Source organism: Procambarus clarkii, chromosome 26 (assembly GCF_040958095.1).
Source record: "Procambarus clarkii isolate CNS0578487 chromosome 26, FALCON_Pclarkii_2.0, whole genome shotgun sequence".
In the NCBI taxonomy this organism is placed as follows: domain Eukaryota; kingdom Metazoa; phylum Arthropoda; class Malacostraca; order Decapoda; family Cambaridae; genus Procambarus; species Procambarus clarkii.
The window spans coordinates 5,104,017-5,119,027 of NC_091175.1; the positions used below are offsets into that span (position 1 = coordinate 5,104,017).

The 15,011-nt window shown below is 38.4% G+C and overlaps 4 protein-coding genes across 4 annotated transcripts; 1 reads left to right on the forward strand and 3 right to left on the reverse strand.

Annotated features, from left to right (window-relative positions):
- Positions 1 to 1,702: 1,702 nt before the first annotated feature.
- On the reverse strand, positions 1,703 to 2,915 carry LOC123756681 (uncharacterized). Its single transcript, XM_045739910.2, has 3 exons — positions 2,871 to 2,915; positions 2,459 to 2,699; positions 1,703 to 2,226 (listed from the first exon to the last, which is right to left on the reverse strand). The coding sequence occupies exons 1-3, from the start codon at positions 2,871 to 2,873 to the stop codon at positions 2,213 to 2,215; spliced, it is 258 nt and encodes an 85-aa protein (XP_045595866.1). The 5' UTR covers positions 2,874 to 2,915; the 3' UTR covers positions 1,703 to 2,212.
- Positions 2,916 to 4,802: 1,887 nt separating this feature from the next.
- Positions 4,803 to 5,644, forward strand: LOC123756679 (uncharacterized). The gene is made up of 3 exons (XM_045739909.2): positions 4,803 to 4,850; positions 5,109 to 5,370; positions 5,538 to 5,644. Exons 1-3 carry the CDS (start codon positions 4,848 to 4,850, stop codon positions 5,549 to 5,551), a joined length of 279 nt encoding a protein of 92 aa, XP_045595865.1. The 5' UTR covers positions 4,803 to 4,847; the 3' UTR covers positions 5,552 to 5,644.
- A 3,715-nt stretch (positions 5,645 to 9,359) lies between these two features.
- LOC123756674 (keratin-associated protein 19-2-like) lies at positions 9,360 to 10,197 on the reverse strand. The gene is made up of 3 exons (XM_045739904.1): positions 10,090 to 10,197; positions 9,622 to 9,883; positions 9,360 to 9,466 (listed from the first exon to the last, which is right to left on the reverse strand). Exons 1-3 carry the CDS (start codon positions 10,192 to 10,194, stop codon positions 9,453 to 9,455), a joined length of 381 nt encoding a protein of 126 aa, XP_045595860.1. The 5' UTR covers positions 10,195 to 10,197; the 3' UTR covers positions 9,360 to 9,452.
- Positions 10,198 to 13,365: 3,168 nt separating this feature from the next.
- On the reverse strand, positions 13,366 to 14,087 carry LOC123756683 (uncharacterized). Its single transcript, XM_045739912.2, has 3 exons — positions 13,984 to 14,087; positions 13,625 to 13,850; positions 13,366 to 13,475 (listed from the first exon to the last, which is right to left on the reverse strand). The coding sequence occupies exons 1-3, from the start codon at positions 13,984 to 13,986 to the stop codon at positions 13,462 to 13,464; spliced, it is 243 nt and encodes an 80-aa protein (XP_045595868.1). The 5' UTR covers positions 13,987 to 14,087; the 3' UTR covers positions 13,366 to 13,461.
- Between the last annotated feature and the right edge of the window lie 924 nt (positions 14,088 to 15,011).

Here is a 15,011-nt window from a genome sequence, read left to right on the forward strand (position 1 = left end):
TGATATGGGTAAGTTGCGTGTTTGTGGGCGTGAATATTGTATGTTTCCAGAGAGAAGTAGCGAATTAAAGAGAGAGAGAACGGGTCAGAGAGAGGGGAAGAAAATGGGAATGACGGAGAGAAAATGAGAGAGATGGACGGACTGAAAGAGAACAGGAGAGGAAGAAAAAAAACGGAGAAATAGTGTGGGAGAGAGACTGGCATAGAGACAGTCAGAAAGATAGAAGCCAACCACCGCTGGGTACCCAACAAGTACCATTTACTGTATATTCATATATATTTATTTTGAAAAAAAAAAGTCTGAGGCTGGTCTCCAGAACATTTTGGTAAACCTCACTCACCTTTGCACTCTGATCCCTGTGGGGCACATGCCAAACATGGTCAGTTCGGTATAACCACATTTATAAAACTTTGGAAAGTGATTAGGAATGAAATTTCTAGTTTTATAGAAAATATTGCACTACACAGCCCAGGACATTATAGACTTAGAGCGAGAATATCCAGCCTATCACAGTTACTCAACCACTATGACAAATTCAAAGAAGTCTTAGAAGGAAATCAAAATTCAGATGATGAATACTTAGACTTTGTAAAGGAATTCGACAAATATGACCATGGAGTGATAGCCATAAAATGAGATAAACTGGAATCACGGTTAAAATGGGGCGCTGGATTTTCAATTTTCTTTCAAACAGAATGTAGGGAGTGACGGTCAATCAAAAAATATCAAGCCCACGTGCAGTGAAAAGCTCTGTACCCCAGGGTACAGTCCTTGCACCACTGCTATATCTCATTTTTATCTCGGATATAGACAAAAATACTAGTCGCATCTTTATGCCACCCTTTGCAGATGATACAAAAATCAGCATGAAAATTTCAAATGCAGAAAACACGGAAAATCTACACGCAGATATTAATAAAGTCTTCAATTGGGCAACTGAAAATAACTTGATGATTAACGGTGACAAGTTCGAGGTTCTTAGGTATGGTGGAGACGAAAAACTTAAACGAAACAGAATAAAGGACACAATCAGACCTACTCATAGAAGGAAAGCAATATGTAAAAGATCTGAGAATTATGATGTCTGTGAGGCAGGCAGAAAGACCTTGAGATAAAAAGAGACAATATGTCCATTATAGAAGGAATACCCAACAGTGCTTTATGTCTGAAGAAGTCTACAATTTTCTTAGACAAGGAAATTATAACAAAAAAGCGTAATTAACCCTTCCAAACAGATAAATATAGCACTGACATATATAACACTTGGAAGGTAATGAGGATAAGAATTTGGGAAACGACAAAGAGGGAATAGTGCCCAACACCTTGGACGGTCCTGGTACTGAATATCGACATGAAGAAGCAATAACTTTTCATCCATCTAGATTATCAGATATTCGAACTCTGGATATTAATATACTGGACCGCCACCCTGCCAACCAGGCCCTGGAAGCTTAGATTGAAGAGGAACTTCAGAAGTACCAGACAGTTTAAACCTCACAAGGAGGACGACTCAGGAATCTTGATATAATCAGCAACACTGTCAGTGTCATATGAGATGTAATCAGCAACACTGTCAGTGTCATATAAGATGTAATTAGCAACACTGCCAGTGCCATATTTGATGCAATCAGCAATAGCGCGGGAAAAATATTTAATTTACTCTTGTTATCTAGATCCCTCAGAGGTAATTAATATGTTCAAGTAGCTCCACGACTATTAAAGTTTATTGCATAACAACTTAATTGAATTCAAATTTGTAATCATTAAAACACATAATTATCTGATCTGTTGTTGAAATTAATCTCATGTAATGGTAATAAACAGAGACAAATACTTATAAAAAAATAAAGAATTAAACATCTGAATTTTTGTGTTTAAAGACAGCAACACTCGATGCCATAGATCGCGGTTGCTTATTGTGAACAATAGTTTAAATCAGAGTCTCTTCTTGTCAACATTTCGAAATTTTTCAATAATTATCATCTGACAGTTTTTATGTTCAATAGATGAATATTTTTTCTGAAGAGGAAAAAGGATTGATCATTGACAACACTAAAAATATATGGTTCTGTTCAAAAGTTCATTAGTCGATTCCAAAGGAAATAAGTTAAATCACAGCTGTTTGTAGAGGTATTATATTTAAAATGATAATGGTCATGAACCAGTGACGACATCTGTGGTCAGATCCAGTCAGTTACAGGAGCCGGGAGCTTCACCTACCATAACCTGAAGGGAAAAAGTAAATGTTTCTCATTAGTTATATTTTACAATACGAATCAGCTCGATAAGTAGAATATTTCATTCAGGTCTCATATATATATATATATATATATATATATATATATATATATATATATATATATATATATATATATATATATATATATATATATATATATTATACATATATACACATTTGATAGCAAATTATTTAATGGACCGCATCATCTGTACTCACCATATCCATATCGGCGGCCATATCCACCAAAGCCACCGCCAAATCCTCCAAGTCCACCGCCGAATCCACCTAGACCACCACCGAAGCCTCCAAGACCACCGCCGAATCCACCCAGACCGCCGCCAAATCCACCACCGAATCCTCCAAGACCACCCCCAAAGCCTCGACTATAGATGACGCCGGGAGCACCATAGGCAACGGCCACCATCACGGCCAACACCGTCAGTACTGAGATGAAACGCTGTCCAAGGAAAGAGTAAAGTTTGCAATATATTACGATAAAAAAGTAACTAATGAAGTCCTTATTAAAAAGCTTTCTTCTGAAGTTATTATAAAGAAATTATCTACTGCAGTCATTATGAAGAAGCTACCAGTAATTTGAAAAACATCACATAGTAGATGTAACATTTACCATGGTTGTAGAAGTTGTTGTTTTGTTGAGGAGTGAAGCCAGAGTGATGCCAAGGGAGGGTGTGCAGGACCTTATATAGGACAGTTGGCGCCTCCCACCCACCGTAACCTTCACCAGTCCACCTTTCCTACTACGTCACAGGATAACTTTGTTATTATAAAATTAAATCTTGAAGGGGATTGAGGAAGACAGTTCATGAGTTACAAACAGTCGTGAAGCTCGATAACATTATTGAGAATATGAGGGGAGGGAGGTGTCCAGGTGTGCCCGAGTCTGTTTCATCTGTCTCCTAATCTTCCCTTTCTTATCTCTCTTCCCAAATTCCCCTCTCTTTTCATCTCTCCATCAAAATCCCCTCTAGTCTGTACATCTTCTTCCCTCTCTCCCACTTTCCCTTCATTCTAATCCTCTCCACTATTCTAACCTCTCTTCTTCTAAAACTTGTCTCCTCTCTCCACCCGCTCTCACTATCTCTCCTATGTCACATCGCTCCTTCCCCTCTCCACCTTTCTCCTCCACTCCCCTCATATATCACCTTCTTTTATCCCCCCCTCTCCCTGTCTTTCCTTCCTCTTTTCACTATCTTTCTCTGTCTCTGCCATTCTCTCTGTCTGTGTGTTGTTATCTGCCTCTGTTTTTTTCTATCCTTGTCACCACTATGTCTCTACAGGTGTCTCTCTCTCTCTCTCTCTTTCAGTCTCTGTCTGTCCGTTTCAATTTATGTTTGTCTTCCTCCGTGTAATTCTGTGTGACTCAGACTATCTGTCTTTGTCTCTCTGCTGACTATCTCTTAGTCTCTCTTTTATAGAATTAATATAATGGTGTACCATTAGCATATGAGTGGTTCAAGATGGGAGGAGCTTAACAGTTTGATTATTTCAAGAAACATATCAGTTACCCATTTTCTTTGAGAAATGGGCAGATTTTCAGAAAGTCTTTTGAAGCTGAAAGAGGATCGTCTGTTTAATAATATTATGGTCAAGGCAAAAGTTTAAATAGGAGAACATTTATGTTAATTTTCCACCGATCCGTGATAAATGTGTATAATAATAACATTTGTGTTATTCTTTTATTTTTAAATGATTAGATAGGTGTAGTCAGCATGCAGTGCCAAAAAATTGTAGATCGTGACTCTGACAAGCTTTTTCCACATGAATGCTGGCAACCCTCACTAGCCTATGTCCGTCATGTACCCCTGACCATCACCACTGCAAAATGGTTGAGGCTACCCGAAGCATTTCATCTCCAACCTTTGACAGTCAAAGGAACAGATATTCTCCACTATAGAAGTAGACTAAAGGGATATCCTCTATGCCTGGTTTTCTCACACCCTTCCACCACCCCTCTTTCTCCAATTCGCCTCCTCTCAATTTTCTTTCCACACCTTGCACACAGAAATATGCAGACATTCTTTCATTCAGATATTGATGAGTTACGCGACAGTGCCCAGGACGACCCGATGTCTAGTTCTCCTTTGCACTCCCTCACCTCCCCTCCAACCACCAACAAACACCCTTCCTGTTTCTCTTCACACACTCCCTCCTAATCTCACCTATTCACTGGAAACGTCACACACTATCCTTAACATTGTTAACTTCTTCACAGCCTCTCCATCTTCCCTAACACGTCTTCAGAATCTACACCCACACTCCTTCTCTATATTTTCCCCCACAACAACAGTTATACTTGTTTTATTAGCTTTAAGGACAATAATTTTACTCCCAGTATTATGTACCGACAGTAATCCGATTTTTAGTGTTACTGAGCTATACAAGACTGTAACTCATGAACTGTCTACCTCACTCCCCTTGAAGATTTAATTAAAATAACAAGGTTGTCCTGTTACGTAGCACGGAAGGTGCACTGGTGAAGGTTACAGTGGGGGGGAGGCGTCGCCGGTCTTATATAAGGTCCTGCACACCCTTCCTCGGCATCACTCTAGCTTCACTCCTCAACAAAATAACAACTTTTACAACCATGGTAAATGTTACACCTACGATATGTAATATTGTGCAAATTAGATCTCTATTACAGATAGCTTCATTATAATGACTGCATTATATCTCTATTACTGATAGCTCCTTGATAATGACTGCAGTAGATCTCTATTACTGATAGCTTCTTTATAATGACAGCAGTAGTTAGTTTCTTTATAAAGTCTTCAGTAGATAGCTTCTTTATAAGGACTTTATTTTTTTAATCATTCTCAAATGCAAACGTTACTCTTTCCTTGGACAGCGTTTCCTCTCAGTACTGACGGTGTTGACCGTGATGGTAGCCGTTGCCTATGGTGCTCCCGGCATCATCTATAGACGAGGCTATGGCGGTGGTCTTGGAGGCTTCGGTGGTGGATTCGGCGGTGGTCTTGGAGGATTTGGCGGCGGTCTGGGTGGATTCGGCGGTGGTCTTGGAGGCTTCGGTGGTGGCCTAGGCGGATTCGGCGGTGGACTTGGAGGATTTGGCGGTGGTTTCGGTGGATATGGCCGCCGGTATGGCTACGGTAAGTACAGGAAAATGCAGTTTATGCAGTTTATGCAGTTTATTCAAATACATTGAATAATTTACTAACATATAAATAAATATTAGAATATATAAAATAATCTACAAATCGAGCTCATTCGTATTATATAATAATACTAATGAGAAACATTTACTTTCTCCCTTCAGGCTATGGAAGGTGAAGTTCCCGGCTCTTGTAAATGACTGGATCTGACCTCAGACGTCGTCACTGATTCATGACCATTATTATTGTAAATATAATAACTTTACATAAAGCTGTGATTTAACTTATTACCTTTGAAAACGATAGACAGACTTTTGAACAGAACCATATATTTTTTAATTTTTTGTGGATGTTCACTCCCGTCTTTCAGTAAAAATATTAATTTACTGTACATAAAAACTTGCAGTTGATAGTTACTGAATAAATTTCAGTGTTGACAAGAAGAGACTCTGATTTAAACTATTGATCACAATTAGTAAACACGTTCTATGGCATCAAGTGTTGCTGTCTTTAAACACGAAAATTCAGATGTTTAATTCCTAATTTTTAAAGGTTTTGTCTTTATTTATTACCATTACATGTGATGAATTTCAAGAATAGATCAGATATTTATGTTTTAATGATTACATATTTTAATTCAATAAAATCTTTTATGCTATAAACTTTAATAGTCGTGGAGCTGCTTAAACAAATTAATCACCACTAAGGGATCTAGATAACAGGAGTAAATGGAATATTATTTCCCGCGTTATTGCGGATTGCATCTCATATGGCACTGACAGTGATGCTGATTATATCAAGATTCCTGAGTCGTCCTCCTTGTGAGGTTTAAACTGGCTGGTACTTCTGAAGTTCCTCTTCAGTCTTTGCTTCCATGGCCGGGTTGGCAGGACGGCGTTCCCATATATTAATATCCAGAGTTCGAATCTTTGTCAATCTAAGTGAATGAAAAGTTATTGCTTCTTCAGTTCGAGATTAATTCCCGGACCGTCCACACTGTTGGTCACAATTCCTTCTTTATCGCTTCCCCAAATCCTTATCCTCATATACCTTCCAAGTGTTATATATGTCAGCGCTTTGAAGGGATAATTACGCTTTCTCATTATAATTTCCTTACCTAAGAAAAGTGTGAACTGCATCAGACCCAGAACACTGTTGGGTAACCGGCAGTGCCCGGGAATCTCTTTCCCGTGCTGTCTCTCACTCTTATTACCGAAATGCCTGTCTCACTCTTTTTATTTCTAGGTCTGTCTGTCTGCCTCACTCTTTTTATCCCTATGCCTGTCTTCTATTCTGTCTCTTTTTCTCTAGCTTTCTCTCTAGCCGTTTGTTTCTATAATAAACAGTCGATCCTCCAAATGTCATGCCGATGACATTTGAATTTTTGCAAATATTCAAACTAAACTGCAAGTTCTTCTCGATTCTCTGGCTGCTGAAAACATTGAATGCGGTCTTTTTATCTCTATAACAAAATCCAGAGCTTTTCATCCCCAGGAAAAGAAGCTATGTCCCTCTAGCTTTAAAAATATACAAGCAAAACATTGAAATATGTAAGCAGCACAAATACCTTGGAATAAGGATTCAACAGTGACATTGTAAACGACCTACATCGTAGGTTAAAAATAAATAAATAAATAAATATACTACTGAAGAAAACTAATGGGTAGAATATTCGTATCAATGTTAAATCTGCTAAATTATGCAACATGATGTTTGTTAGATCCATAGTTTATTATCATGCACCAAATTAACTTCCCCGCTTCTGTTTTGAACTAGAAATAATATAGAATGAAGCCATAAAGGTAATTTTTGGCGCCCCACGATGCACAAGAATTATCAACATGAAGAAAGAACTGAAGCTTACAACTATACCAGAGAGATTCATGCAAATCAACACGACCTTTTGCCTTATAGTACTGAGAAAACCTACATCACCTGCAATGCTCTCAGGCAAATTATTTCTTGCCGTTAACACACTATTGAGTGGTGCTAACATTCCAACTCACTCCTTGTATAATAAATGGCTGAGTAAAAATGCGTACAATCTCATCAGATTGAACATTCCTTTTAAATGTAATCTACCTGTCATTGATTCATTGAAATCTGTTCCTCACAATTCAAGTATCACACACATCCGTCACTAAGAAAAGGAGTGAGAATCCAGCTCTTTTCAAAGCTGTTGCACTTGAAACAATTGCCAACTCCATCAAAAATATAAGATCTCAAGAGCAGTGTGTCTACACCGACTACTCTGTCAAGTCGTCAGCATGACTGACTGCAGCAGCACCTTGTACGTTTTCCAGCAACAATATTGCACACAAACTATCAGTGTCAGTTTAAACAACTGGCTGTCCTTTACATAAAGAGAACTAGCTGCACTAAAACTAGTTACCATAACATTTAAAGACACAGGAGTAGGAATAATATTTAGTGATTCAAAGTCTGGTCTTCAAGCTGTTGAAAACTTTTCCTTCACGATGAACAGTAACAGCCTCCCAATTTCAATTATAAATAACTTGTTCGCTGCACAGAATAAAGAGTTTGCAATCTATTTTGTATGGATACAATCTCATAAATAAAACCCACCATAGTGACACATTGCAACCAAATTAGCATGTAATAAGGATGAAGTTGAATATCTTCATCTAGGTATCCTCATGTCTGAGGATACAAGTCAAGAGGAAGGAAATGGAATATCATGGTAAAAGAGGTGAAGGAAAGGAAGCACATTTTTTGCAGCTATTCATCATGCATACAAAGTAACAACAGTGTTATTACAACTTTGCATCAGATTAGCAATTGCAAAATCAGTTATGTGGGTACGTCATGTGTTTGTGGACGCGTATATTGTATGTTTTCAGAGAGAAATAGAGAATGAAAGAGAGGGAGAAGAGGCCCATCCACCGAACCTCTCCCACTACTAGCCGAAACCTTTGCTTGTCTCGTGACTGGACATTATAGAACGACGGCCTCGTTGTTGGAGGAGCGACTATTCAATATAGAAACAGACACAGATAAAGAGAGAAGGAGAGAGACCGACCAGCAGGAAGACATAGAAATAAAAAGAGTGAGGAAGACAGACAGTCAGACCTAGAAATAAAAAGAGTGAAAGAGAGAGACACAAAGAAAATAAGACTGAGAAAGAGAGACGTAGAGACATAACAGTGAGAGAGAGAGAGACCCCGGGCACCGCCGGTTACTCCTTCCAGACTATACGTGCATTCTAGAAGGAATACCCAACAGTGATCTGGGTCTGATGCAGTCCACAATTTTCTTAGGTAAATTAAGGTAATTATAATAAGAAAGCGAAATTATCCCTTCCAAGTGCTGACATATAGCATTGGGAAGGGATATGAGGATAAGGATTTGGGAAACGACAAAGATTCAATATTGCCCAACACCTTGGACGGTCCGGGACTGAACGCCGACCTGTAGAACAATAACTTTACATTCACTTATCGGTGATTCGAACTTTGGATATTAATATACGGGACCGCCGTCCTGCCAACCCAGCCCTGGATGCTTAGATTGAAGAGGAACTTAAGATGTACCAGACAGTTTAAAATCTCACAAGAAAGACGGGTCAGGAATCTTGATACGATCAACAATACTGTTAGTGCCATATGAGATGCAATCCGCAATTACGCGGGAAATAATATTTCATTTACTCCTGTTATCTGGATCCCTTAGTGGTGATTAATATGTTAAAGCAGCTCCACGACTATTGAAGTTTATAGCATAAACAAATTAACTGAATTAAAATGTGTAATTATTAAGACACATAATAATTTGTTCTTGAAATTTATCACAAGTAATAATAACAAATAAACTCAAGAACTTATGAAAATAAAAAAATTAAACATCTGAATAAAAACGAATATTTTTACTAAAGAGGAAGAAGGACTGATCATCGACAAGACTAAAAATATATGGGACTGTTCAAAAGTCTATTATTCGTTTCCAAAGGTAATAAGTTAAATCACAGCTGTTTGTAGAGGTATTTTATTTAAAATAATAATGGTCATGAATCAGTGACGACATCTGTGGTCAGATCCAGTCAGTTATAGGAGTCGGGAGTTTCACCTTCCATAACCTGAAGGAAGAAAGTAAATGTTTCTCATTAGTATCATTATATAATACGAATCAGCTCGATTTGTAGATTATTTTATATAGTTCTAATATTTATTCATATGTTAGTAAATTATTCAATGTAACTGCACTGCATAAACTGCATTTTACTGTACTTACCGTAGCCATACCGGCGGCCATATCCACCGAAACCACCGCCAAATCCTCCAAGTCCACCGCCGAATCCGCCTAGGCCACCACCGAAGCCTCCAAGACCACCGCCGAATCCACCCAGACCGCCGCCAAATCCTCCAAGACCACCGCCGAATCCACCACCGAAGCCTCCAAGACCACCGCCATAGCCTCGTCTATAGATGATGCCGGGAGCACCATAGGCAACGGCCACCATCACGGCCAACACCGTCAGTACTGAGAGGAAACGCTGTCCAAGGAAAGAGTAACGTTTGCATGAAATTACGATAAAAAACGATGTAATAAAATCATTATAAAGAAGCTATCTACGGAATTCATTATAAATAAACTACTGAAATCACTATAAATAAGCTATCTACTGAAATCATTATACAGAAGCTATCAGTAATAGGGATCTAATTTGCAAAAATCACATGTAGTAGGTGCAACATTTACCATGACTGTAGAAGTTGTTGTTTTGTTGAGGAGTGAAGCTAGAGTGATGCCAAGGAAGGGTGTGCAGGACCTTATATAGGACGGCCGACGCCTCCCACCCACCATAACCTTCACCAGTGCACCTTTCCTGTTCTGTCACAAGACAACATTGTTACTATTATTTAATTTTCAAGGGAAGTGAGATAGACAGCTTATAAGTTACAGTTAATCTTCTATAGTTCGGTAGCAGTAAAAAGTTTTTTCCTTTGGAACTTAAGAGTATATATATATATATATATATATATATATATATATATATATATATATATATATATATATATATATATATATATATATATATATATATATATTATATATATATATATATATATATATATATATATATATATATATATATATATATATATATATATATATATATATATATACTGAAAATTCACACCCCAGAAGTGACTCGAACCCATACTACCAGGAGCACTCTGCTGGCGTACAGGATCCCTTAACCGCTCGACCGGACAAAAGGGGATGGTAGCCGAGGCTATTTCCATCCCCCCGCCGGCACTTGGTTGGTAATCTTGGGCATGGCATTTTATAAAATCACCTCATTCTTTGGGGCACACGTGAGGAACACAAATGCGAGCAGGCCTGAATGGTCCCTAGGACTATATGCAACTGAAAACTCACACCCCAGAAGTGACTCGAATCCATCGAGTCACTGACATGATATATCTATTTTTTATAGATTTTGATTGATTTTCATTTTGATTTAATTATTTTTCTGTGACATTGTTTTGGAATTGAGCTGTGTTGTTTACCATACCGTTCATTTCTCATGTATCAGTATAGATGCCACACACCTGTAACAGGTAAAAACATTCTTTTTTAAGAAACATCGCCATCTGTTGCACGTAAGAGCAGCACACATTATACTAAATACGTCACGATTTCATTTCAATGTATCCGATTTCATTAATAAATTGAATTTTCACAGATTTTGATTTATTTTCCATTTGATTTAATTATTTTGTGTGACATTGCGTAGGAATTGAGCTGAGTTGTTTACCATACCGTTCATTTCGTGAGTATAGTTTATTTTTTGTTTTCATTTTTTCATTTCGTTTTTAACTGTTTTTCTTATATTTCAGTGATGGAACATCAGATCATTTGATGTTCCCAATTTTCTGATGGGAACATCAGATCATTTGGGAATGCATCGGACGAGGGAGTGGAGAATGGTGGGGATGACGAGGGGATAGGAGTGGGGGATGGTGAAGAGGACGAGGGAACAGGGGAGGGGGTAATAGTGGGTAGAACGGGGGGGTGGAGAAGTTGGGGATGAGGGGGAATGGGGGATGGTGTTGAGGACGAGGGGACGGGAGATGGTTGGGGAAGACGAGGAGACGGTGGAGCGGGGAATGGTTAGGAGGACAAGGGGATTGCTGGAGCGGGGGGATAGTGGGGAGCACAAAGGGACGGGGGAGGGAGGGAATGGTGGGGAGGATGAGGGGACAGGGGAGTGGGGAATGATTTGGAGGACGCGGGTATGGGGCAGTGAGGAATGGTTGGGAGGACAAGAGGACGGGGGAGGGGGGAATGGTGGGGAGGACTGGCAAACAGGGGAAGGTTGCTGTTACTCAGCAACGCACATGCGTTACTGAGTAACAGCAATTGAGTATTAACAGCAACTGAGTATCAAATGTTAAAACACAGTTTTAAAACATGTGTTTTTCCTGTCACAGACGTGATATCTATATAAAATGTATATAAAAATCCGCTTAGATGCGAATGGAACGTTGTGTGAAAATTTCAAAGGAATCGGTGATTTGGCCAACTTCCAGCTTTTTCCACTGTTGTTCTGATAGGCTTGTGAGTGCAGGTACGGCATAGTCGTTCACTTATCTGACTGCCTGTACATAGTAAGTGCGAAGGACTTGCAGATTGGCTCCTCCAGAGAGCGAGGTTAGCGGCCTGAGGATTGCCGTTCGGGTTGCAGTTCTCTCTCTCAAGTAAGTGACTTCTGCATTAATAATTATATGTCCATGATTATTCCTAGATACTTGGATGTTGGGCTTTATTATTTTTATCGGCATGGCTTTTTGTCTTTGTGGGATTGAGTTTGATACCAATCTGCTTTGTCTCTTCACAGATGCAGTCTAAAGATTTGGATGCAAGATGCGCTGCATCCCTTCCGTTTATGATGGCAGAAAGGGAGATGACATTGTATAATGTCATCATTATACTTTATGAGTCATCATTTTACATTATGCAAATTTATCTTAAATATACATCTGAAAGAGGTGAAGTTGTGTGAAGGGTAAGGTGAAATAATCACACATAGGTGAAGAAATAGGGAAATAATTGGGAAGGATGACACTCAAACACTGGGTAAGGCGGTGGGTTGGGTGAGCTTGATAGAGATGTAGTTATCTGGTGCTGTATGGTGAGGTCTGGATTTGAGCGTAGAGCTACATGTCTAACTATCAACATATCTATATATTCATCTAATTATCCATCTATTTTTCAATTTATCTACTTATTCATCTATCCATTCAAAATCTATCTATCAATCCACCTACTCATCTCTCTATCAATTTTATCGATCTATCTTTTTTTATTGACCTGGACATATATTCTAGGTCTATCGATGGATTCGTCTATCCATCCACCTACTCATCTGTCTAACCACCCATGCACCTACTTTTCTTTCCATCCATTAACTCATCTTGCTAACACTGCCTCTATCCATCCATCGATCCACCTACTGTCTGTTTCTATCTTTCTCTGTCCTTATCTCTGTTTCTATGTCTATCTTATAAAAAAAAACATATGCCTAATGTGTGGGTGGTCGCCAGTAAAAGGAACTTAGTGGTGTGAAATGCTACAAAAATAATAGTTAACCCTTACTAAGATAAAGGATTATGGCTTGAGAAACTTTGAAGCTGTGGAAGAATCGTCTGTTTTATGCGAATACGGACATATTATTGACAGCAGGAAATTTTTCAACCTCTGTGATTATTGGTGCATATTTCTATAAGAATTTTTTTTCACAAGTTTGTTTCGAAAATATTTAGCTGTGTCGAAAATTAGAAAGTCGATTTTTGTCAATGAAAATTCTATTTTTTTCCCATCATAATTAGCTGACACATTTAAGCATGTTAAATTTCCTTTTTCACAATATATAAAAAAAAAGATCGATGATCGAGCAGGAATAAAAAATGTTTGTGTGTGTTCAAAAGTTTGTCAGTCATTTGCAAAAGGAAGTAAGTTAAATCACAGTTTTATGCAGATGAAATATATTTAAAAGAATAATGATCTTGAATCAATGACGATATCTGAGCTCAGATCAGATGTCAGTTACAGAAGCCGGTATCTTCACCTGCCATAACCTGAAGAGAGGAAGAAAATGTGTCTCATTAGCATGATTTTAATATAAAGCAACTGAATTTAATCTTATGTAATTTATTATATGCATTTGTTTGTTAATAAATTGTTAAAGTAGTGTAACACTGCTTAAACTGCATTCTAGTGTACTCACCATATCCATACCGGCGGCCATATCCACCGAATCCACCGCCAAATCCTCCTAGTCCACCGCCGAATCCTCCAAAGCCACCACCAAATCCACCCAGACCTCCGCCAAATCCACCAAGGCCACCACCGAAGCCTCCAAAACCACCGCCAAAGCCTCGACTATATAGGCCGGGAGCACCATAGGCAACGGCCACCATCACGGCCAACACCGTCAGTACTGAGAGGAAACGCTGCCCAAGGAATGAGAAAAGTTTGCATGAGATTAAAATACTAAACGACAATTCTTAAAGTCATTATTACGTTGACATCAGTAATAAAGATCTAATTTTTAAAAACATCACATATAGTAGGTGTAACGTTTACCATGGTTGTAGAAATTGTTGTTTGGTTGAAGAGTGAAGTTAGAGTGATGCCGAGGGAGGGTGTGCAGGACCTTATATAGGACCAGCGACGCCTCCCACCCACCGTAACCTTCACCAGTTCACCTTACCTACTACGTAACAGGACAGCCTTGTTATTATTATTGAACCTTCAAGGGAGACTGAGGTAGACGCCCATAGGTTACAAACTGTTAATCTTAAATGTTTGCTTCGCTAAAGAGAGGGTGAGATTGCTGTTGGTACATAATTAGGGGATCAAAATTTTTCTTTCTGTAAGCTAATAAAACAAATATTAATATTAATTCTATTAGGGATATAACAATAACTATATAAAAAATTATATAAACTGTAATAAATAAATACTCCTGTACAATCTGTTCGTCTATTACATAAACTTTTCTCAACTTCTTACAAGGCAGAAGAAAGAAACCCCGAAAGAAATAATTGAATGAAACTTGACCAACACTGAACAGACGCTACAGCTCAATATTTGGCAACAAAAATAGGAGGTTCTACTTTCTCACAAAGAAATCTTGTCACCTAACAAAATTCATAGAAAAATACTAAAGTTGTCTGACATTTGCATGCCTCCCGCCGAAGTGTTAACCCCACACTCTCAATATTTTGGCAGGATGACAATGTCTCTTTTAATGAACTTAATAATTTACAAACAACAGAGAGTCCCATTAAATATCATACCATGATCTTAGCAGAGTAAATTTGTCCTTTCTAAGTGAAGCTCAGAAGAAATATAGAGAAGATTCATGCATTAATCTTAGATCTAACTCCTTCGGTCACATTTAAACACACACACAAACACACATCAATACATTATGATCACTCACTCCCAAGGGGGCTTCCAACTTAACTTCCCTTATATCCGACTCATTTAGGGTAAATATCAAATCAAGCATAGCTGGTTCATCCTCTCCTCTCATTCTTGTCGGTCCCTTGATGTGTTGGCTTAGAAAGTTTCTTGTTGCCACGTCCAGCAGCTTAGCTCTCCATGTA